This window comes from Filicampus tigris, chromosome 3 (assembly GCF_054856515.1).
Source record: "Filicampus tigris isolate MCC_2025a chromosome 3, RoL_Ftig_1.0, whole genome shotgun sequence".
NCBI classification, from domain to species: domain Eukaryota; kingdom Metazoa; phylum Chordata; class Actinopteri; order Syngnathiformes; family Syngnathidae; genus Filicampus; species Filicampus tigris.
This window is the reverse complement of record NC_141219.1, coordinates 31,461,355-31,487,117: the sequence shown is the minus strand read 5'-3', so window position 1 is coordinate 31,487,117 and position 25,763 is coordinate 31,461,355. Positions and strand designations below refer to the sequence as shown.

Genomic DNA, 25,763 nt, shown 5'->3' with positions numbered 1-25,763 from the left:
ATTTTTTTCTTTGTGTTTATTTAATTCCTATTCAAGACGTTATAATATATTGACATTCTTCAATGTTAAAAAATGCTTATATGAACAATATAACACTTCTATTGTTAAAATAACCTTTTTTTTTTCACAATTTTCAATTTCACAATTTTTTCAATGAAATAAATGTGCCTTGACTCAAACATTTTTTGAAAAACACTGCATTAGACCACATAATCTTATTTCTCATAGTCTGGGAGTCCTTCATGTGTTTTTTTGGCAAACTCAATGCGGGCGAGGCTTCCCTCGGCCCACTCTGCCATAAAGCCTTGACCGGTGGAGGGCTGCAGTGATGAGCAGTTTTCCCATCTCCCTACTGCATCTCTGGAGCTCAGCCACAGTGATCTTTGGGTTCTTCTTTACCTCTCTCACCAAGGCTCTTCTCCGACAATTGCTTAGTTTTGCTGGACGGCCAGGTCGAGTTGTTGTCTTCCCAAACTTCTTCCATTTGAGGATTATGGAGGCCATTGTGCTCTTAAGAACCGTAAGTGCTGCGGAAATAATTCTGTAACCTTGGCCAGATCTGTGCTTTGCCACAATATTTGTCTCTGATCTCCTTGGGCAGTTCCTTCGACCTCATGATTCTCATTTGCTCTGACATCCACTGTGTGAGCTGTAAGGTCTTATATAGACAGGTGTGTGTCTTTCCTAATCAAGTTCAATCAGCTTAATTAACACAGCTGGACTCTAATAAAGAAGCAGAACCATCTCAAGGAAGACCAGAAGAAATGGACAGCATGGGAGTTAAATATGAATGTTTTTTGCAAAGGGTCTGAATACTTACTGTATGGACCATATGATATTTCAGTTTGACTTTTTTCATAAATTTACAAAAAATTCTACATTTCTGTTTTGATGGGGTGCTGAGTGTACATTAATGCGAATTCAAATGAATTTATTTGATTTTGTCAAATGGCTGCAATGATAAAAAGTGAAAAATTTCAAGGGGTCTGAATACTTTCCATACCCACTGTAACTCATATTCACAACACAATCACAACACAATATCAATCAGACTAGTGGGGCTGCATACAACACATTATTGTAAAGACAATTTTGGGGTTGACTTCCCATTTAAATCCCCCAATTGTCTTTACAATAATACAGCATACAATTTACGTTGTATGCGCCACAACTAATCTCAACACGGCCTTCAGATTAATATGGTGTTTGTGGAATATGAGTTAAACAGCAAAATTCATCCATTTTTGTCCACAAGCAATCATGGCTCATCTATTTCTGAGTTTGGTCATGTGACATTTGGATGAGCTGTGATTGGTCGTTACCTGTTACCTTTGCTGATTAACACTTGTAATCCCTAAAAGCAGATTTTAACTCATTCAACAAACAAAATACTAATCAGAATGCCGTGATTAGACTAGTCGGGGCGCATACAACATTATTGTGAAGAACATTTTTCGGTTGACTTCTCAAGATAAAAATACAGATCATGATGCGAAGATGAACATTTCATTAATACAATGTATATTAAATTTGAACTTTTGTCTTTTAGCTTGGTTGTTTTTTTAGGTTTTAGCTCCAGTGTTTCCTCATGGGGGGGCCTCCGCGCTGGGAGGTGTAGCTGGCCTTCTCTCAAGGGCATCCTCCTGGAGGCTCCTTAGGCCCAGGGTGCCGGGGGCCTCTGCACCATGTGTGGGGTCTACACCGGTCAATCGGGGCCGAGGGTCTCTATGATGGTGGCACTCCCTGTGGTCATGGGCTGTCATTTGTCTCAGCATGGATAGGGTTTCTCTGTGCCTTGCCATGTCTTTTTGAACATAATTTATCAGGTTATGTGTGTGAGCGCAGTCGTGCTTGTGGATATATGTCTGTGTATGTTAAGGGAGGGGGTGAGTCTTCTTTTAATATTGTATTTTCGATGTTTTTATTGCACAGCACTTTGAGTTGTATTTTTATGTATGAAAAGTGCTATATAAATACAATTTGATTGATTGAAATAGTATCAGCAATGTTATTCGTTTATTTGCACGATAGAGTGCTGCACTTTGATTTTGACTTTTGATATTTGCACAATAAATGTTCTCAAAATGACATCATATCTTGTACTTTTTTTTCATGAATTCAGCTTTGGTAAACGACGATACACACTGATATTTGTTGTAATGGGTCATTCTGTAAATAAAACTGACTACATTATTATGCCACTGCAGTGACATTGTTTTATTGAATAGATCAAAATTGAAATAAAAACAAATAAACTGTCGATATTTTGTCACTCAAATCTATTCAAAAAATGAAAATGTAATGAGACTATACTGAAAATGTTGATGTTTTTGGAAGTCATTCCGGTGGTGCGTGTTTGTACTTTTGGCTGAGACGCAATTGACAAAATCAAAAATGTTGCTGAGAGGTGATGTTAAGGGTTGGAATCTACTACATATGATTCTCTGTCATTTTCTTGGCTACTTATGGTAAGTGTAAATAGTGCATTGAACATTAAACCCTTTGCTTTTACAAACACCATACGTACATAGATTTAAATAAATTGGCGTTTTACATTAGGCTGTTGGCCATTGGATTACATGGAACATTTTCTTAAGCCTGAAACTATTGAGAATGGATTTCAGAGTGGCAAACCCGATGAGCAAAAAGAGCAAGGAAACACCCACCACATTACAAAGAGCCACACAACAAACACGCCACAACCACAACAACAGTAACTTAATATGATATGTAATTTATTATCAGTTAATATTTTTGAATATTTGTATTGTCAGCGGGATAGCATGGGGTTGCCTAGAGGGCAATCGCCATATCTTGGGGGGTGAAAATGTCAAGATTAAAAATAGATATGATTTATGTATCTGTGCTTGTGTGTGTGCGCGTGGGTACGCGGGTGTGTGTTTTAATACTGGACTTACTGGGTTAGGGCCATTGGTGGACTCACCCTAGCTTGCTGTTACTAAATTTGAAAAAGCAAAATGAAAGCTACATTTTTACAAAGATAGATGGATTAAATTGGACTGTCTCTCCCCTCAGGTATGACCGTACCAGATGAGGACACAGAGGCAGGGCAGGCAGGGAAATATTGCCTCGTGGCCATTGGAAGACTGCAGGTGTGTACTGTCCAGCCTTTGTGTTATTTTAAATTTCTCAGAAGATACACATTCTATACGTGAAAAAAGTGACTTGTCGTTTTGGACACATTATTTCCCACTGTATCTTAATTTTGAAGTGATCATGTTTCTGACTTGAAAATAATATTTAGGAACATTTGACTTGACAAGCAAATATAGTGAGTATATTTGCTATCATACCCTTCAAGAGAATTTGCATCATTTTGCTAATTCAGATTCAGATTTAAATTTATTGTCATTACAGTGCAACGAAAAGTAAAGTGCAGGCCCTTTCAGTGCAAAGATTAAAAACATATACACATCTGCATACATGCACATACATATACACACACATATGCATGTACATATACACATACATACATGTACCATGTATATATCCACACCCACACAAATGAATAAATAATCAAGTTTTAACTGTTAAAAATAAAAAAGGCACATTACAGAACACAGATTGAGCAGATATTAAGTTCAACTGAGTTGAATATTGCATGTTGTGAGGTTACTGCGAGATATATGCATATTGAAAACTGGAGCTTGTTGCATTAGCATATTTCACGTGTTACACAGAGTGATTGTTTAGGGCTCTTAACGCAGTTGGAAAAAAGCTGTTTTTCAGTCTATTTGTCCTCGTTTTTGTGGATCTGTACCGTCTGCCCGACGGAAGTAACACAAACAGGGAATGGCCCGGGTGGTAGGAGTCATTCAAGATGGCCCTGGCTCTCCTGAGACAGTAAGACCTGTGAAGGTCTTCTAATGTCGGCAGCGGGCACCCAATGCCGGGTCAGCCGTTTTGGTGACCCTCTGGAGTTACTTCCTGTTTGCCGCTGTGCAGCTGGAAAACCATGTGCACAGACAGTAGGTGAGGATGCTCTCCATGGTGGAGCGGTAAAAAGACACAAGCAGCAGTCTCTGGCTGATGTTGTTCTTCCTCAGTATTCTCAGGAAGTGTAGTCTTTTTGTGCCTTCTTAGCCACCTGTGCAGTGTTCTTATTCCAGGTCAGCTTCTCCTCAATGTGGACAGGAAGCAGAAGTCACTGACTCTTTCCACACAGTTCCCCCAAAGAGAATGGGCTGAACATCCGATTTGTTTTTCCTGAAGTCAATGATGAGCTCCTTTGTTTTGGATGTGTTCAGGAGCAGGTTATTTTCTCTACACCACATGGTCAGCTGCTGCACCTCATCTCAGTAAGGTGGACTCATCACCCCCTGTGATGTAGCCTACCACTGTGGTGTCGTCTGCATACCTAATAAAGGTGTTGCTGGTGTGGATTGGGGAGCAGTCTGAAGTGTAGAGGGTGAACAGCAGAGGACTCAGCACGCAGCCTTGAGGGGAGTCGGTGCTAAGTATGAGGGGTGCGAAGGTATAGGGACCAATCCTGACGCTTTGGGTGCGTTCTGTTAAAAAGTCATTAATCCAGAGGCATGTAGAGTGAGGTAGACCAAGGTTCACCAGTTTCCTTACGAGGCCGTGTGGTAGGATCGTGTTAAAAGCTGAACTAAAATCCACAAAGAGAATGCGGGCGTAGTTGCCCTGTTTTTCCAGGTGGGACAGTGCCGTGTGCAGTGCTGTGTTCACTGCATCCTCTGTTGATCTGTTTGCCTTATATGCAAACTGGTATGGATCAGAAGTGGGGGTTATGAAGGTCATGATGTGCTTCCTCACCAGTTTTTCAAAACACTTCATCACCACAGGCGTGAGTGCAACCGACCGATAGTAATTGAGGCTGGTTGCAGTTGGTTTCTTGGGTAAGGGGATGACGGTAGAGTTCTTCAGGCATGATGGGACCACAGACTGTGTCAGAGACAGGTTGAAAACCTTGGTAAAGATTCCAGCAAGCTGGTCTGCACAGTCTTTCAATACTCGCCCTGGGATACCGTTGGGGCCCATTGCTTTCCGTGGATTGACCCCCTCAGTACGCGTCTCACCTCATGTACCTCCACTGTGAGGGTGGGACTCCTTGCGGTTGCTGGCAGCAGTATAGCTGCTGTCTGTGGTTTCATCTCGAAACGAGCAAAGAAGTGGTTTAGTTTCCCTGCCAGCTCAGCATCGCCTTCAACAGCTGTGGTGCCTGGTTTGTAGTTGGTGAGGTGTTGGACCGCCATCCATGCTTGCCTGCTATTGTTGCTGTCCAAGTGGTCGTTAATCCTCCTCTTAAAATCTGCCTTGGCTTTCCTGATGCCTTTCTTCAGGTTGGCGCGGGCTATGCTATAGCCAAGCTTGCCGCCAGTTCTGAAGGCGTTGTTTCTGACCTTCAGCAGCTGCTTCACCTCTCTGGTCATCCAGGGTTTTTGATTGGGGTAGACCCGGATGCATTTTTCCACTGTGACCATGTCCATACAATTCTTGATGTAGCACAGTACAGTGTCTGTGAATACATCCAGGTCCTCTTCCACAAAGATGTTCCAGTCAGTGCTGTTAAAACAGTCCTGCAGCTGCTGGGAAGCACCATCTGGCCATGTCCTGATGATCTTAGTGGTGGTGGGGGTGGATTTTCCGAGGGGTGTGTACGCAGGAATTAATTGCAACGAGATATGATCCGAAGTATCTAAGTGGGGTGCGGGTCTGGCCCTGTAGCCCAGCTTGATGTTTACTATAAACCTTGTCCAGTGTGTTGACGCCCCTAGTCGCACACTTTACATGCTGGTGGAGTTTAGGAAGCGCTGATTTTAACTCCACTTGATTAAAATCCCCAGCAATGATGTGCACCGCGTCTGGATATGGGTTTAGCTGCTGGAATTATATTTCTGTTGACGTGAGCTCTGGATGTGCCAAACTTGACTGCTTTTAAAATACATACTTTGCTACTTTTAGATGACAATAATGGTTCGATTATACTATATGGTCTTCCTTTTATCATACGTAAACAAATTGATCATAACCACGTTTCAAACATATGCAAATCTGCTTTATATTGGAATGTAGCCATGAAAAGTCTCTTTGTGTTTTGCTCAGCCTTTAGATATATTTAGTATTATGTTATGTTGTTCACACTTCAAAAGAAGATTCAAATCTAAGAAGAATTGGGGGTAAAATGCAACTGAAACTCCCATACAAATTACTTGCTTTACTTGACTTGCCCCCTTCTAGCTCGGTATAAGAAGATAAGAAGATAAGAATGCCTTTATTGATCCCACAGTGGGGAAATTTTCATTGTTACAGTAGCAAAGATATAGGTCACACAGGGGCGGCGGCATAATGTGGCCATTAATGTATAACATTGACGGCAAACATTTATAATCAAACCTATGTAGATATACGCAGTAACATGTGTATATACACATGTGTATACACACCAACCTACATCTACATAAAAAATATGAGGAACACTCATTTCGGCCTGTACATAGTACAGAGGGAAAAAAAATACTCTAAGTGACAGTGCTGCAGTGCTGTAGTGAAATGTAAGGAACAGCATTGGATACAAATAAAACTAGACTAACAGTAGTGGGGAATGTTGAGTATTGCACGGTATTACAGTAGTGGGGAATATTGTCCTAATTTGGTCCTAATTTTAAATTTATGTGTGAGCTGAGCTTTATTTAGAGATGCTTTTCCATCAAATGTTGTTTTCTTTTTGTCCCAACAAGCTGTTTTAATTAAAAAGTCAGTCATAGTCATTAAAAAACGCCCTAGAAAATTGGCTCCGAAGTTTCTGCTCATCCATCATCCAAGGAAGTATTTATTGATAAAGTACTGCTAACTAACTATAATATGTATATAACTATAATATACAATAAGCTTTTTAAAACCAAAATATTGATAGAATTCAGGTTGGTAAAGGTCATGTAAATGCTCGCAAAAACACCAATATGCTCTTATCGGGTTATCACCTTCCAACGAGACATTGACATGAGGTTTGTATTCTGCACATGCTCTAGGAAGCACTTGGAAGCGTGTCAGCCTGGGCATAGCGAGCCTAACTTGAATGCATTGATACCTCTGCAGTGTTTTCATGTTATTTTATGTCCGTATGGCAAAAATGACTCCGTGTGACACGTGTATACGTGTCCGTCCAAGTCCGTACGTCTCGCTGGAAGTACACAAGCAGAGGTAAGCAATCATGGCAAAGCTCGGAGACGCTGCTGAAAAACACTTTTTTTGAGTGAGTAGGAAACTCATTCTGCTCATTCATGAAAACAGGTTATTCTGAATGTTTCAGAAATCAGAATTTTGACTTTAAGCCGAGTATTGACTGTATGTAAATAGAGTCACTGAACGGTGAATGCTTGCAAGTGTCTGCGCACGTAACGAATGTTGGTTAATTGCAATCACAAGCCATCGTCATTCAGTGAGATACAGGCTTTACTGAATGTAGAAACACTGTAGTGACAGAAACAAGCACTGACTATAGTAGAGCTCTCATCTGTTACGGGTCGGCCGTATTTTGTTAGAGAAAGCTAACAGCTACTAAGAAAGGCTAACTCATTATACATGTAAAACTGATTGTTCCAGATATTTAAAAAAAAACATGATTCAAATTGCTAAAATTTCACAGAATTGAACCATATCACGGAGACACGCGTATGAAGTGTTGATGGTCAATCTGTCGTGCAATTCACATTAGTTTTCACAGTTATTATTGCATTAGCCGCTAATCATACTTCGGCTGGCTTGGGTCCCAAGGCAAAACATAGTTAGCCTCGCCCTGCTGTCAATGTTCCCTTAAGCTGCTCGCATGTGCACACTGCTCTCACTCTCTCAGTGCAGAAGGTGCACACACACCTTACATTTCTACAATAATTCCTTCAATTCCACCCCAGTTTAATCTACAAACAGGACATCACACTGTTCCCACTTCCCTTGAAGTTTCAGTAGCGCGACCGAGGGTGCACACTCAGCTGTTCTACTATAGTTTGAAGTGTACAGTTACACACACACAAGCTTACAACCGACGAGACGCTGCAGGCGACACACCGACGCTCCATTCAGGAAGTCCAAAAATGGGTGTGGTTAACGAGCCACAAATGAGGCTCTCTCTCATATTTCAGAGGTCAGGTGACTAGAAATTTTAGTGTTTATAAAATGGCATGTTTTACATTCTTTATGAGGGGACATTGTGGGACCATACTGCTTAAGCTTAAAATGACCTGTGTGCTAAAATAAAAGTAACTAATTAGGCTGATTTTTTTTTTTGTGTCAGAAATATCTTTTCAATGTAATTCTATTTTGATATGAAGGTGTATTTAATCATATGTTCTATTTTGATACATAGGTAGTTTGATTTTTTTGTAACGTACCTACTACCTACATCATGTACATAACTTTATGATCGCAGGTTTTGGACAGGTGTGATACTGGTTGTGATACTGGTTGCTGGTGTTGGTCACCGTGGTGCAAGGAATGCTCAGGGAATTTGTGTGAATGCTCAGACACATGGAAAATTAGAGGGAACATTGCCTGCTGTATAAGTTAGATTACTAATATTTACCACCAAAGATTTGGATATTAATGTTTATCCAATGGTGGGCAATTTCGTCAAAATTGTCAGCAGCCTGGGCACATCATCAGTCGTTCATTATTTCAAGTCGATTACCAAACAGTAATCGTCAATTGGTCAGTCAGTCATGTTGTATTATTCCAACCGATGAAAAACCCAATTTGATTAAAACGGTAAATGGAATGCACTATGAAGAGTAAAAAGTCTTTATCAAGAAAAATACAAAAAAAAAAAAGGAACAACAGAGATCATGACTGGAAGAGAGGGTGACAAGAGGTTCCTGGCAGAACCAGTCCGGTGGGCGTCCAGGAGGCCAGACGAGAAGGTCTTGGCAGGAACAATCTGGTGGGCGACCCGGAGGCCAGACGAGAGGGTCATGGCAGGGACAATCTAGTGGCCCTCCTGAAGGCCAGACATGTGGTTTTTGGTGGGGCCAGTCCGGTGGGCGTCCAGGAGGCCAGACGAGAAGGTCTTGGCTGGACAAGTCTGGTGGGCGTCCCGGAGGCCAGATGAGAGGGTCTTGGCGGGGCCAGTCCTTTGGGCGTCCACGGGGCCACACAGGGGATGAAGGCAGCCTCAGGCCTTGCACCACTGTAGCAGAATCCAAGAGCAGCCGCAGAGGTTGCGCCACCAGAGCACAGTCAGAGGGCAGCTGAAGGTCTTGTGCCGTCGTGGCAGAATCCAAGGGCAGCCGCAGAGGTAGCGCTGCCGGAGCCGTCATAGCAGAATCCCAGGGCAGCCGCAGAGGTTGCGCTGCCGAAGCCGTCGTAGCAGAATCCCAGGGCAGAACAGAATTGAAGGGTAGCCGAAGGCCTTTTGCCACTAGAGCAGAATCAGAGAGCAGCCGAAGGCCTTGCACTGTCGTAGCAGAATCGGAAGGAGGCTGCAAAGCTTGCGCCGCTGGGTGAGAGTCAGAGCTTGGTGGTGCTAAGGAGCCAGGATGGGGGCCTGCATTTTCTGAAGCACCGGGAAGATGAGCCTGGCATTGCAGAGGCACTGGGACGGGGAACGGCATTTGCTGAGGTGCCGGGAAGGGGGCCTGGCACTGCATGGAAGCCTGTAGTTGCCGAGGTGCCAGAAAGGGGGCCTAGCACTGCTGAGGCACTGGGACGGGGGTTGGCATTTGCTGAGGCACCGGAAACGGGGCCTGGAACTGCCGAGGAGCTGGCATGGGAGCCTGTAGATGCCAAGGTGCCGGCAAGGGGGCCTGCATTTGCTAAGGCAACGGGAACGGGGCCTGGAACTGCCGAGGAGCTGGCATGGGAGCCTGCCACCATAGAGGTTGGGACACATATGAGACACAAGGGGCTGGGAGTACAGATGAGGAAGGTAAACTAGATGAAACGCGATGAACGGGACTAGGTGAAGAAGTACGCAGTGTACGAGGTGCCGAGTGTAGTGGCTTAGGTATAGGTTTGTAAAGATGTGTCTTGGAAAAAGCTGAGGAGGAACAAGAATCTCTACTTGGACACCTACCTTGGCCACCCCGTGGGGGTCCCGTGTAAATGGCCAACCGGGCCCCCAAATAAGGGTGTGAAGGGAAGGGTTCAGTGGTGGACACTAAGGGTACAGGTTCAGAGTAACACGACTTAGAAAAAGCGGACTTACGAGAGGAACCAGAACATCTACTCGGGTGCGTACATTGGCCACCCTGCGGGCGTCCTGTGTAAATGGCCAACCTAGCGCCCAAGCCAGAGTCTGACGGGAAGGGTTATGGAGTGGACACTAAGGGATCATCATCAGAAAAACGTGACAAAAACTGACAAGGGCTTGAATAATGACTGTGGAAGGTACCGAGAAAACCAAAATCAGTGTCAAAATCTGAATCGGAAACTAAGAGGTCATCATCGTACAAAAACTGAGGAGGGCTTGAAAAACCAGGAAGCCCAAAATCAATGTCAGAATCAGAATCAGAAAGGAGATTAACCAAATCATGGCCATCTTCACAGTCAGAAAAATCGGAGTCTAAGAACAAAACATTGGGTGTCAAACTAGAAGGGGAATGTGCAAAACTAGGACAAGTAGATGGCAAAGATGAGAGTGACGTGGAAGAAGAGGAAGACAGAGCTTACACGAAGGGTGTCGGGGTGGTCGGCATGCTGAGGGCGGTGGGAGGCACACTGGGACTTGCGACGGCTTGAGCGACCCATCGTGGAGGAGTGACACGAGAGGATCCCAGTGAAAAAGAAAAGCAGCAGCCGGTGAGACAATCACTCCCTGATTGGAGGTGGAGGGATGGAGCAGGTGGTGACGTCTTCAACTTGAGGGAAGTGTCTGAGTCTGCTGGGTCCATGACGGGTCAGTACGTTCTGTCATGTGAGGATCGGGATTTGGACCCATACGCAGATATGACACGAAATTGAAGAATAAAAAGTCTATCAACAAATATACAAAGTAACAACAGAGATCAGGACTGGAAGAGAGTTTGCATCCTCACTCCAAGAAGGTTTGACGTACTGACCACGTGTCACTGTCTAACTCAAAGTTTTAAACTGTAAGATTTAAGATATATGACATCATAAAGGACAAAGCATAAAAGGACCATTGCAACTGCAGAGCAACTGATACATCACGTAAACAACCAGTCATAACACACATAAACTTATCTGTCAATCTGTTGAACTGTTAAGTTTCATGGAGCACGATTGTGGCTGCCTGCTGATGTTTTAACTCCTAAAACGCCACAAAGTTTTGATTTAAAGTTTAAAATGGCTTACCTTAACCAAACTCACGCTCCTCACTGTGGCTGAAGGTAGAATCCAATTCAAGCCGTTCGAACTCCTACTCCTGTCTTTAAAGCGGAAGTCAACCCAAACAATTTTTTTTCAAGAATATGTTCCCAGCAGGCCCACTAGTTGAAACACGGCATTCTGATTAATTTTGCGTTTGTGGAATATAAATTAAATATAATATAATATAAAGCAAAATGCACTCGTTTTTAGTAATCTCCGGGGGCGGCCATTTTGTCTTCTGTCGACTGAAAATGACATCACAACTGCTCACAACGACCAATCACGGCTCAGATTCAGAAAACAGGTCAGCCGTGATTGGTCGTTGTGAGCAGTTGTGATGTCATTTTCAGTCGACAGAAGACAAAATGGCCACCCCCGGAGATGGCCAAAAATTTGTGCATTAACACTTATTCCACAAACGCAATATTTATCAGAATGCCCTGTTTCAACTAGTGGGCTTGCATAGAACATCCATCCATCCATTATCTGTACCGCTTATCCTCACAAGGGTCGCGGGGCGTGCTGGAGCCTATCCCATCTGTCTATGGGCAGTAGGCGGGGGACACCCTGAATTGGTTGCCAGCCAATCGCAGGGCACACAGAGACAAACATCCGCACTCACAATCACACCTAGGGGCAATTTAGAGTGTCCAATCAATTTACCATGCATGTTTTTGGAATGTGGGAGGAAACTGGAGTACCCGGAGAAAACCCACGCAGGCACGGGGAGAACATGCAAACTCCACACAGGGAGGCCGGAGCCGGGATCGAACCCACAACCTCTGAACTGTGAGGCGGACGTGCTAACCAGTCGACCACCGTGCCGCCCTGCATAGAACATATTCTTGAAAAAAATATGTTTGCGTTGACTCCTCTTTAAATATGAGGAGTCTACTTCTTCTTCTTCTTAGTTCACATTACAGCCCTTTGGTGCATACCGCCACCTACTGTACAGGAAGCGCAAAGCATTTCCACATATAGTGAGTGGAAGCAATCCTGCTCTATTCAGCCCCATGAACAAACACATGAGACAGGCGTGGCGTGATTCTGTCAGTCATCCCCAAAACAGGCATTCGTCAATGACGGACTGAGTGGTCTATCCGTGCTAGTCCCAGTTAGTGACAATTACAGTATGGGTCCATGTCCGTCAATGTTCAATCTGTCATTTAATTTCGAGTTTCCCGCCATTCGTCATTTGTCAGCAAAACAGGCATCTGTCAATGAGGGACGGCCATTCCGTCAGTACTGCCGGAATGCCCACCTCTGTGTTTATCATCAACTAAAAAGAATTTGAGAAAATTATTTGATTTCCTGAGCCAGCTAAAGTCCTTAAAATCCTTCCCAGGGGAATATTATCAAACAAGTGAATCATCTCAACACTTTTCCTCTAATTAATAGGAGCATTAATCAGCATTTTAATTTTCCATTTCAACCGCTTTTGGTGATGAAAAGTGACACTTCTCCACATTATCATATACACTGCTCAAAAGATAAAGGGAACTAGGGCCGGACCGATAAATCAATATCAATATGTATTGACACGTGATGATATCAATAGAAAATGCCTTAGATAAAACGTTTGCTAGAAAAAAAAAATAGAAAACAAACCCGATCGCGGCATGGTGCTTGATGTGGGCAGCGTGCATCCGCCTCCAAACACAAAGAAGAAGTTAAACCAACAAGGAAGAAGCCGCTGAACCAATGAAAAAGAAGCATTTAAACAAGAAGCAGCTAACCTACCGGAGCAATTTTATTACATGTTATGAATTAAATTACATCATAATTGTAATAATACCAATTCTGTTAATAATGTAAGATGATAAGTGAAATAAAAGATTGATGTTAAAACCATGTAAACATCTTTAAAATTGTAAAATAATAAATAACAGAGATAATAAGAAGAGGATAAAAGTGATTAAATAGTAGTCTTAATTTAAGTGAGCTCTCAAGATTAATCAGTTCTTAATTTCCCCAAACCTGATTAAAATAAGGAATTATTGGGAAGTAAAAAATTCAGATGCTCGACTGGCCAATTTTCTAACCGCGCAATAAGAAGTGAATTCTTTTTAGTTACCTTATTGAAGCAATAATTTGGTCATGTCCAAAAAGGAGGAGGAAAAAATCCTTCTTGTTTGGGGATTGAAAAACATCCCAAGAAAAATGCAAAATTTTCTCCTCGTCGAAGCATATCCTTGTAACCGCGGCAGGAGGAAAGAAAAAGGCGTGGAGCCTTTATGGCTCCCTCTTTTATAGCCTCTGTTTTTTTTTGGAGGCATTTACATTAATTAACTGCGCATGTGCTAAAGCTTTTTTACTGAAAAAACATAGTTTAGGCGTTGTCTGTTCAGCTAACTACGCATGCGTCAAAGTTGTTTTTCTCAGTGGGGTCGATGAGGTAATCGGCCAGTGTTTTTCCATCATCTTCCCAAAGGCCTGTGTTGGTTTGATCATTCTTTGTAAAAAAGGTCTCTTTTTGGCTCACTTAATTATAGACTATAATTTTAGTAAAACATCTCATCTAGGTGAATAACAAATACATAATTTCCCAAGTGAATAACAGTCAACATATTTGTGACAAAACAGGTGCTCGAAATTGAATAACAGTCAACATGTTTGTGACAAACACGGTACTCGAAAGTGAATAACAGTCAACATGTTTGTGACAAACAGTTGCCCGAACACGCACCAGCATTATGACGGTCTAAAACATTTATTTAAAACATACATGATTTTATAAAACAATCGGAGTACTTAATATTGTATATCCAAGCAAGCAATATAATGGATAACATATAGATACAATTCTTTTTGCCACATTCAACAGGCTAAAGTTTTTTATATTCAATAGACAACAGGCTGATTCTTGTTCACTTCTTTCACATCGCAAGTGGCATCCTTTGAGAGCAAATGCACATGGGTTATCTGATACACAAAGCAATTTCTAAGCAACATTTACTGTTTCTATCGCAGCATGTAAAATAGACTTATAGAGTTATTGGGGACCAATTACCTTAGGTAATAAGTGAAAAACACTTGCATAGGCATCAGGAGAATAATTGTAAGAGCATTGACTTTGGTATGTTTATTTTACTAGGTTTTATACTTTTAAACTTTATACAGGATTGTCGGGGCTGGCAAGTTTATAGTAGTCAAATGAATAATGTTGACATCTAGCGTCTAAGATACATAAGTGCACATAAGGTCTTTTACTTCCTATGGTACTAGGGCTTTAACCAATATAGATTTATACCATCACTTCACCTTGACATGGCACATCACATGATACAGGGCAATACATAAGATATCAAAAGTATCAATACTTCATCAACGTATCGATACTCTATATCGCTCAAAAAGTATCACGATACATCGCAAAACTCAGCCCTATTCTTTAGTTTCATTTAGGTTGTGTGCTCTAACCTTCCCTCAGGTAACCAGCTCTCCTGTCTCAATGGATATGAATGGTCTGTCGGTACCCACAGAGTTCTTGTCCCGCCACAATTCAGATGGGGTCATCACCTTTGTCGACCCGCGCTGCATCAATGTTATTGGTTATCAGCCTCAGGTAAGATACGAGCATTACAGAAATTGTGTGATGTGAATGTTGGGAAAATGTATTGAAGTAACTTGTTTCTTACTACAAAAATGGTGTCAATTTGTTGGCTATGGTTTTAATTTTGCAAGCTATTATTTTCATGGTTATAATGTCTTGACATCAAAATAGAAATATATATTAGCTATTTCGATATTTCCATGTAAACATTCTAGTCACGATAGGTTCTTTGATGGAATCCACATGATCCTCAGACGTTCACCATCTTATCACAATTTTGTGTGATGTGCTTACAGTGCAAATACCATTGACAAAATGAAAAACACTTGCTGGCATCGGGGCATACTTCTTGTTGCTTTTTCTCCCTTAGTGCCCTTCTCTTTCTCCTTTAGTGCCCTTCCTTCATATTTCTCAACACATATGAGGAAGCTACTCAATTTCATGGCTTCAATTGCATTTCATTGTACAGTATTTTTTGGACGATAAGTCACATCATTCAAAAAATACATCATGAAGAAGAGAAAAACTGCTGTTGGGTTTAAGTCAAATTTTTATGGGAAATTTATTTGACAAAAACTGGGAATCCATAAACGTAAACATAGGTACCGGTGTTTTCAATTAGTATTGATAATTAGAAAAGTATCGATACTTACATGCAGTATTCGAATACAATATTAATATGTCATGGTATTAATACTATGGTGCACGTGCCCGCAGCATCCACCACGCGCACTCTGCAAGCAGCGCAGCCTATCCGTCAGACAGCCTCCGGCAGTCAGGAGAGCCCTCATTGTGACCCCACTTGCAGTTCTACATTTTACTGCTGCTAAATATCGCCAGGGTGGCGGAGGCAGGTGGGCCGAACCAGCCAGTCTTGTTCATGTTAATAAAAATATTTTTGATACTTTTTTAAAGTTTTTTCTTTTTTCATCCCTGTGGTATTGAAAATGGTATCGAGTATTGAATATTTTTCTTGAATATCGATATCAAGTTTGCAATTTTAGTGTTGTAACAACCCTAGTATATTCTATACTGTAAAGGCATAATGTCAAGTGCAAATTACAACAATAATGCAAACAAATGTGGCTCTACTTCCTACATACTGTATCATTTTCTTTCCCGAAACATGTAAATGTGGACTGAACTTCTTAATCACTCAACTTATCATAAAAACTGATAAATAAGTAAAACATACATGTACGAAAATAATTAATAGTTAATTTTATCAGCCATTTTTAAAATTGAGTCTCAGTTTTAGTCCAGTTTAAATCACGTTTGTTAATTTTTATCACATTTAGTCAACCTCATCCAGTTTTTATTTAGTCAAGTTTTAGTTGAGCATTTAGTCCAAGAAAACAATTTTATTCGTTTCGGTTAAGTCAACAACACTGTCAACATTTTAGTGTAGTTTTAGTCAGGACAATTTTACTGAGACTGAGTGCTGTATTTTCCAGACTATGGGGTGCGATTTATACTCTGGAGTGACTTATGTGTGAAATGATTAACACATTATTACCTGTATATCATTTCACATGTTATTGTAACCCACATAAAGAAACATATAGAAAAATCCTTAAAGCTATTAAAATGCATGAATAATTTAAACAGTTAAATCTAATATTTTGTAAAATAAGTAATTAAAATAGTATGATAAAAAGACAATTTGCCATGCCTGTGGTCTTGCACACACGTACGGAGCGGAGAAGACGAACAAAGAGATAATTACGACCGATTACATAAATAATTTTGGAGACTTGGAAACAAACAACATGGAGTGCTTTTAAAACCACGTTGTTCCCTATCACTGTGTGCGGTTACGCTCTTTGATTCGAGTGACTGTTTAGATGAGACGCTCCAGTGAATCCCCCCAAATTCACAAACAGTCCTAAGTCTTCGCAACATTACCGTAACTATCTTGTAATTCTACATGTGTGAATCTTAGCTAAATGTTAGCATCGTAGCTCGGTGGAAATGATGTGTACTAAGCGCACAATTTTATTATTTTGATTTATATGGACACATTTATTAGCATTACGCGACAGAGACAACTTGGCTTCCAGGGGTGGACTGGGGGGGGTCGTTGTGAAACGTAACGTAAGCATACCGTTCAGCCTGTTGTTGTCTCTATTCTATTTTTATTTTAAATTGTTCGTCATTTAAATTCTAAATGACATGTCTGTTCTTGGTGTTGGATTTTAGCAAATACATTTCCTCCAAAAATGCGACTTACACTCCAGTGTGACTTATATAGGTTTTTTTCTTCTTTATTATGAATTTTATGGCTGGTGCGATTTATACTCCGGAGCGACTTATAGTCCGGAAAATACGGTATCTGTTATAAAAATTAACAATCTATTTCAAACTCATACTAAAAACTATTCTAATAAAAAAAATAATCACAGATATTTTTTACGCTTGCATGTATTTATTTATATTAGTAAGGGGTGTCAAAATGGTACATGAATTAACGATCAATTAAATACAGTAACAGTTAAAGTGTTATCTTTTTTTAATCTAATTTTTAATCTGTAATTTTACTGTTTCTGTAAATTGATGGGATCCGTTGTGATACGTGGGGCTTGTGCTTGAGTTGTTAGGGGTGTAAAAAACAATGGTCAGTGTCACACCCTGAAGTGGACACTGATTGGCTGTCATTGTGTTTGGCATAACCTGATAGGCTCCTATTGTAGGTGGGAGGGCAAGTTCAGCGAAGATGTGAAAATGGAGGAGCATGTGAGAGTTGTCGGTCCGATGAACAGTACATTTTTTTTTTTTAAAAACACCCTAACGGCACTGTTGACAAAGGTAGAGTGATATGCCTTCTTTTTAAGAAGGACATTGCTTACCAAAGAAGCAGTTCAAGCCTACCACATAAATGCAAAGTAACCAGCCACGACTAAAGCTACAGCTAATGATAGCAACGAAGATGCTAATGTATCAAGCCATTGCAAAGCTCTCGCCAAACTAAACTTGAGAACAGCATGAGCAAGTCTGCGACCGACAGGCTGCCGAATGTTCTTGCGAAGCGAGTAGCAATGAACTGCAGGCCGATCAACATAGTTGAAGACAAGGGATGATTTGAGGTGTTTCAAATAGCGTTCAATGACCCATCGTAACAAACCACCGTGCATACAGTAATGACTAAAATCAGCAAGATGTATGACAGTGAAAAGAAAAGCAAACTTGACCTTTTGGTCGGGGATTCAGACAAATGTATTGCTATAGCCGCAGATCACTGTACCTCAACTTGCAACCGCGGTTATTTGGGGGTGGTGAGTGATACTTCAATTCATTTCGCACTGATCGTGAAAACAGAAACGAGGGACTTGGCTGATAAATATGCCAAACAGTTCCTCAAGGTGGCAAATGACTGGGTAATTGAAAAAAAGCTATACACCATATATACAGAATACATATAGACAGACAATAGGGGGGCTTTGAGACTTTTCTCAGCAATTTTTAAGTGAGATTAAAAATACATTAATTAGGTCAATTAATTACAGATCATAATTAACTAATCCCTCACTTTTTTTCTCTTGACAGCACTAATATTAATGTCATGTCATGTCATCTTCCAAACTGCTTATCCTATACAGGGTCGCGGGGAGTTGCTGGAGCCTATCCCAGCCGTCAATGGGCGAAGGCAGACTACACCCCGAACTGGTCGCCAGCCAGTCGCAGGGCACACATAGACACTGTCACTGAGCGGGAATCAATCCCACGCTGCCCGCACACAACTCAGGCGTGTGTACCACTACACTATCAGCGGACTCACTAATATTAATATTGATGCCAATTCAAATCAAATATCCTTGTGATGGTTCTGTGAAGACAAGCGTTTTATGTCAATAAATAAATACATTGGGATGCAAACTCCTACAGCAGTGGTTCCCAAACTTTTTTAACTTGGGACCACATTTTGATACCACAAAACTCTGGCAACCAGAGACATTTAAAACACAGACGATTTTACTTACTTTAATACTAGATTTAGGATTTTTCATGTATGAAAATGGTTAAAGTTTTTTATATTAAGTGTGGAGTTTTATTTTATATTATCTAGATGAGGGCGGACAGCTGGGATAGGCTCCAGCACGCCCGCGACCCTTGTGAAGACAAGCGGTAAAGGTAATGGATGGATGGATAGATGAGGGTGGCACGGTGGTCGACTGGTTAGCACGTCCACCTCACAGTGCAGGGGTCGTGGGTTCGATCCCGGCTCCTGTGTGGAGTTTGCATGTTCTCCCCGTGCCTGTGTGGGTTTTCTCCGGTACTACGTTTTCCTCCCACATTCAAAAAACATGCTTGGTAGGTTGATTGGACACTCTAAATTGCCCCTAGGTGTGATTGTGAGTGCGGATGTTTGTTTGTCTCTGTGTGCCCTGCGATTGGCTGGCAACCAATTCGGGGTGTCCCCCGCCTACTGCCCGAAGACAGCTGGGATAGGCTCCAGCTCGCCCGCGACCCTTGTGAGGATAAGTGGTATAGATAATGGATGGATTATCCCTTCCCTGAATGTCAACCATTTACCCCAGTTCTTCAAGAAAAGATCCTCCTTCAGTTTCAGTCTCTACGTCCATGTGTTTCATCTACAAGCCATTGATTGAACAGTCATCCGTCCATCCATTATCTGTACCGCTTCTCCTCACAAGGGTCGCGGGGCGTGCTGGAGCCTATCCCAGCTGTCTTTGGGCAGTAGGCGGGGGACACCCTGAACTGGTTGACAGCCAATCGCAGGGCACACAGAGACAAACATCCGCACTCACAATCACACCTAGGGGCAATTTAGAGTATCCAATCAACTTACCATGCATGTTTTTGGAATGTGGGAGGAAACCGGAGTGCCCGGAGAAAACCCACGCAGGCACGGGGAGAACATGCAAACTCCACACAGGGAGGCCGGAGCCGGGATCGAACCCACGACCTCTGAACTGTGAGGCGGACGTGCTAACCAGTCGACCACCGTGCCGCCATTGAACAGTCAGTCTTAAGCAATTTCTTTGTTATAGCCTTTTTACCGGCCACCAGGAGAACATTGACAAAATATTGGCCTTCTTTATGCACTGCATCTTTCAAGTGTCCCAAATATAAAATCAAGCAAGACTTTGGAATCACATATCCCAGAACATCATAGAGAGTTGAGTGGATGCTCCCACAGAAGGGTTGGATACAAATGCATTCCCAGAACATGTGTGTATGGTTTGGATCCATATGTTTACATTGTCTCCAGCATGGCTGTTGAGCTATAATCGGATTACTTTTAATGTTAGGTGTAATAAAATACCGTATAATTTTTTTTCCCAATTGAATTCTTTCCATTTAGGTGAAGACAATGTTGAGTTATGTGTCCGCCACATTTCATGACACCACAGGGATAACCTCACCCAACTCTCTCTCCCATTTAATTTTTACATACAATGTTGATTCTAACCTACAATCCATCAAACAACTAAATGGATACAAAACTGACAATTTTCGGAATAGTGTCTCTTAAGCTCCTTTCTTAATTTCTTTATCATAATAATCTCTCATTTGCAAGTATCTAAAAAAGTCCCTATTAGTCAAATTGTATATATATCTTTTAATTTCTGGAAGCTTATCATTCCTCCCCTTTTAATAAGATTACATATTTCCATGATGCCCTTTTCTGCTCAAATTTTCAACCCATCATCCAATTTTCCTGGTTTGAAGTTAGAATCAAATGGAATCCATTCCAACAGTCCAATTTCCTTTCCTATTTTCAATTGTTTCATTGTATGGTACCATACCTCTACCGTATAAGTCATCACCGAACTTAGAAAGGCCAAATAGCCCCTCCCTGGGCCTTTTAAAAGATCAGATAACAGGGGAGCTTTCTGGGCTCGTATGGCTGCATTTATTACAGTCAACTCAAGTTTATTTCTATAGTCCTTTAAGCACAATGAAATTGATCACAAGCCAATTGTTGAATAATAGAGTGCAAGTAAATGTATACAGTATATGTTGACCGGACGAGACAAAATATCAAAGTGGTAAGCCCTCACCTGTCGCTTGAGATTTGTCATTTTGTGGCCACATTCACCGTTGCCACTGTCTACAATGCAACGTGTTGTTCTTTCTGCTGGGTTGTACAAAAAGTATGTCCATATCTTTCCTTCGTTTCCGACCACCAAGCCTACTTGCTGTCACTGTCGCCATGGTCCGTCAAAGGAAAGCGTGTCAGTGTGCGTGAGCAGAGACGAATGACTGCAGACCTGTTCGTGTTTTGTTGTGCCGGTGTGTGTGACGTGTGCTGTCCCGGCGGTGGGCGTGCCCGAACAAGGATAGGTTGCACCAGCATTGCATTTTTTTAAAAGACAGATTACGTGTACAATAGGAAGGGATGTCATAAATTTTGAACGTCTGACGGACCACACGCCAACAATTTCGTCCTGTCTCGTCACCGAAAATTCATGTATGTCACGTCATGTTTTCGTCATCAAAGAGCCACGTTTAGCTCGTCATTGTCTCGTTATCGTCATGAAAAAAAGGGGCGTTAACTAAATATTTTCGTCATCGTCATCATTGACGAAAACAACACTGATATACACACTTATGTACTGTATATATGAGCCATTCTACCGAATTGGTTGAAATTGTTGTCCCACAATGAAAATCAAATTTTAAAAAACAATTAAGTGTTCAGACCTTGCATATTTAGTAATATCTTGTTATGATCTATTTTACCACAAGGCATTAATTGAGAAACTATTAAACTGAAGGTATAAAAAGTCATCTTTTATATGTCACTTCCTATTGGGAGGTGGCTGTCCCAATCTCTAACTCCTAAATTTCAATTCATGAAAAAAAAAATGTAGAAGATTTTTGCCAATTTAAAAATACTTTACTTTAATAGAACATTTTGGTTGCTTTTAAATGTATGGTAAAATATTTACATTGATTTTGTAGATTTTTTTTAAATTAGAAGTTTTTATGTAAAAAAAACCTGTCCCAACTTTTCATGTCACTACCGAAACGCAAAGAGTATTTGTCTGTAGGCAGGGCTTGGTTTTAGCCACATCCCCAGAAATTTCACCAGTAAGACACATTACCTTCATGTTCATCACTGGGCACATGCCGAGTAATTAGTTGGCTGCATTATTAAGTCATGTGCCCTCCAAAGTCTGAAAATCGGCATGTGGTTTTAAGGACCATCACTACCGAACACCTCATTTCGGCAATAAAATGAGCACTTTTGATTTTAATGCTAAATGTACTGTTTTCTATCTCTGTACACATTCTCAAAACTGTCTGTGGTAGCCACGTTGTGCCTAGCATTGTTGAGTATTGTCAACAAGTATCATAAAACGTCACTACCGAAATGGTCACTACCGAAAAGTAGGTTTTAAATAATATAATACATAGATAGATATGTCATACATAGATCTTTCTGATTTTAACAATATTATATTCTATATTTTATCCAAATTTGAAAAATACAGATAGGTTTCGGTAGTGACATAATGGTTTCGGTAGTGACAATATGATGTTTTTGTTTGAAGAAAGTAAGTTTTAAATAATATAATACATAGATACATATGTCATACATAGATATTTCTGATTTTAACTATAATCGATTCCATATTTTATCTTAATTTGAAGGGAAAAATAAAACCGAAACAGTCACTACCGAAACATACAGAAAGGTTTCGGTTGTGACACAATGGTTTCGGTAGTGACAATATTATGTTTATTTTTTAATAAAGTACGTTTTAAATAATATAATACATAGATACATATGTCATACATAGATCTCTCTGATTTTAACAATATTCTATTTCATATTTTATCTTAATTTGAAGGGAAAAACACCAAAATGCCAAAAAGCCTAGCAGAGACAGAGTACAGGCGAAGGATTACAATGACCCAGTGGAATCCAAAGAATATTTAATACAAGAAAGGGAAAGAAATAAGAGATGGAAGGAACAAGGAAAGCTGAAGTCTACCAATTAATTATCCAGCAGAGAGCAAAGGAAAGTCAGAAGAGCATGGAGGAAAAGACAAGACCACCGGATGTCTCTCAAAAAACAGAGAGAGAGGGAACATACATACAGTTACAAAATGTTTGTCATTTCAATTAAATTTTCATTTGGAAGGTGAAACCACAGTTTTTCAATGATGAAGAGCCCTGTGATGGACCCTCTGATGGACAGGTGAGCGGTCCAACGTGTACCTGGCTTTTGCCCTAAGTCAGCTGCGTCAGCTACATTTTAGGGACAGGCAAGATATTAGGGAAAAGCTAGAAAATACTATTTGAAAATTGACTGTACTTTTACTATATTTGTGCCTCTTAGGTATGGTGCAACATGCATACAATAAAGGTTTTTCTGAAATAAAATACCAATTTCACATATTTTCCAACTCTGAATTTGAACCAATTCAGTAGAATGGCCCATATACATTTCTATATTAATTTGAGAACATTTGTAAGTAAGCAGACTCTTTTTTCATGTATTGTTGTGGTATCGGATCGGCACTCTGTCTCGGAAAATCCTTAAAACCAAACATTTTGACTCTGTTTCGGGTCCCAAAAAAGTGTCGAGACACCCTAGTACGGTATTTTCCGAACTATAAGCCGCACCTTTACATGAGCCACACCCACCCTATTTTTAAAAAAATAATGAAAAAAAAAACATTGATAAGCTGCACCTTTATATAAGCCACACCTATCTATGTTGAAAAATTAGATATTCACTGCATCTACAGAACGATTTTGAACTGTCAATGTTCATGTACCTGAACAGATTCTTTCTTAACAGTGCCTTTTAACACGGCAGCAACTTTGCTGATTAAAACGGAAGGGAATCAGGCAAAAATAAACAGTATTCATAGTCATTTTATTGCTGCCGCTCCAGTTTGTCAGATATTGTCCACCAGACTCCACCTTTTATTGTTCTACTACATTCTACATATTATGCACCCAATGCAATAACCTAGTGCATAGCGCCTTCGCCTGTTGAACATCTCCACCTGCAGTCACATCCTGTTAATGGCGAATGTATTGTATGGATTGTACTGTAATTCCGGTTAGAGCACCCAGAGCAGTGGAAGAAAAATCCACAGAATAGCCGCACCGGACTATAAGCCGCATGGTTCAAAACCTAGGACAAAAGTAGCAGCTTATAGTCCGGAAAATACGGTAAATATTTTTATTTTATTTATTTATTTATTTTTGGACAAAGATGAAATTGTTTTTTGACTCTTATTAGGCTACAGGTCATTCACAGCCCAACTGCTATTACATTTGTGATTGGATGGTGATCAAGAATGTGGAGGTGGAACTGCCGCCTACGTGCGCAGCGGTTTTCCGCCTTACGCCGGGGAGGGATACAAGGAGTTTTCAGTTTACAGCAGTGCGTTATGTACATTGCCAATGATGGTTATGCAGCGCGTGAAGAAACACAACATACTGTAGATCCATACCAAGACAGTTTGTATATCCAGGGTTTTTCCTGGCTCAAATTGAGGCAAGGTGGTACCATCCTGCCCATGCACCATATTCTCATATTCTCATGTCATCCCTAAAGAAAAAACTCAACCAATTATTTCTTAAAATCCATCCATTATCTATACCGCTTATCCTCACAAAGGACGCGGGGAGTGCTGGAGCCTATCCCAGCTGTCTTCGGGCAGTAGGCAGGGGACACCCTGAATTGATGCCAGCCAATCGCAGGGCACACAGAGACAAACAAACATCCGCACTCACAATCACACCTAGGGGCAATTTAGAGTGTCCAATTAACCTACCAAGCATATTTTTGGAATGAGGGCGGAAACCGGAGTACCCGGAGAAAAGCCACGCAGGCACGGGGAGAACATGCAAACTCCAAACAGGGAGGCCGGAGCCGGGATCGAACCCACGACCCCTGAACTGTGAGGCGGACGTGCTAACCAGTCGACCACCGTGCCGCCATTTCTTAAAATATCTATCTAAACTATATTATTTTAGTTTTTGTTACTTAATTGAGTGTTTTTGGTACTACCATCTTGAATATACTTATACTTATATACTTTTCTGCTGCTTGGGGAATGGCTGTCACCTCATGTCTTTTAAATGTGTCCGGCCTAGGGCTGGGCGATATGACTGGAAAGTATGTCACGATATAAGTGTTTCATATTGGTCGATATCGATATATATTGATTTTTTTTCTTTTTTTAAACAATTGAAAATAATGACGTGAAGAAAAATAATAAGGAAAAAAATTAACAATACTTAACCTTTAATAAGAGGTCAATCTAACTATGAAAGAGTGAAATAAACTGGTCGATATAAAGATTAAATAAACTCTATTTTAAAGATAATGTGCTTAGAAGGGAAATGTTTGAAAAACTGTCACAATCTAAGTATTTCATATCAGTCAATATTGATAATTATTGATTTTGTTTTAAACCTTACCTTTAAATAACAGTTAACTATGTTTGTACATCGTTATGTAGTGTAATGTGCAGCATGTCCTCCATCAGTGCATTGTAAATGCGTATTTGCATTAGGTCTACCCCAAAGCAGTTGTTGACATATATATTAGCCTTCATTCAATGTTCATCCAATGTAAGTGAACGAATACACTCTTGCAGTGCATACATCATTGTTGACCAACCGTCTTAGGACTACTTTATCTTTTTAGCGGATTCATTATTGCCATAGTCCATATATATTTTACTTGCTTGATTTTACCTTGACTGCGATGTCGGTGTCGGATAAGGCTAACTACTACTAGCATGTCAAAGACAAGAACTCCTCTACTTGTACACCATGACTCCATCCACGGGTTTTTAATAGGGTTATGCATAATATAAATTTAATTGTAAGAGTTGTACTGAGTCGAGTGGTCATTTATTTGAGCAAAGTTACGGCGCTCGCTCATGTCGCGCACGGCCGCCGGGCGCG

General features: G+C 40.8%; 1 protein-coding gene across 5 annotated transcripts in view; it reads left to right on the top strand.

The window, feature by feature from the left end:
* The window catches only part of arnt2 (aryl-hydrocarbon receptor nuclear translocator 2), a 192,324-nt gene that overhangs the window by 113,176 nt on the left and 53,385 nt on the right, over positions 1-25,763 (top strand). For all 5 annotated transcript variants that reach the window (XM_086024748.1, XM_086024747.1, XM_086024751.1 and 2 more), the window contains 2 exons: positions 3,037-3,113; positions 14,735-14,869. In XM_086024748.1, the coding sequence (XP_085880874.1) occupies positions 3,037-3,113; positions 14,735-14,869 (212 nt within the window). The remainder of the gene's footprint in view (positions 1-3,036; positions 3,114-14,734; positions 14,870-25,763) is intronic.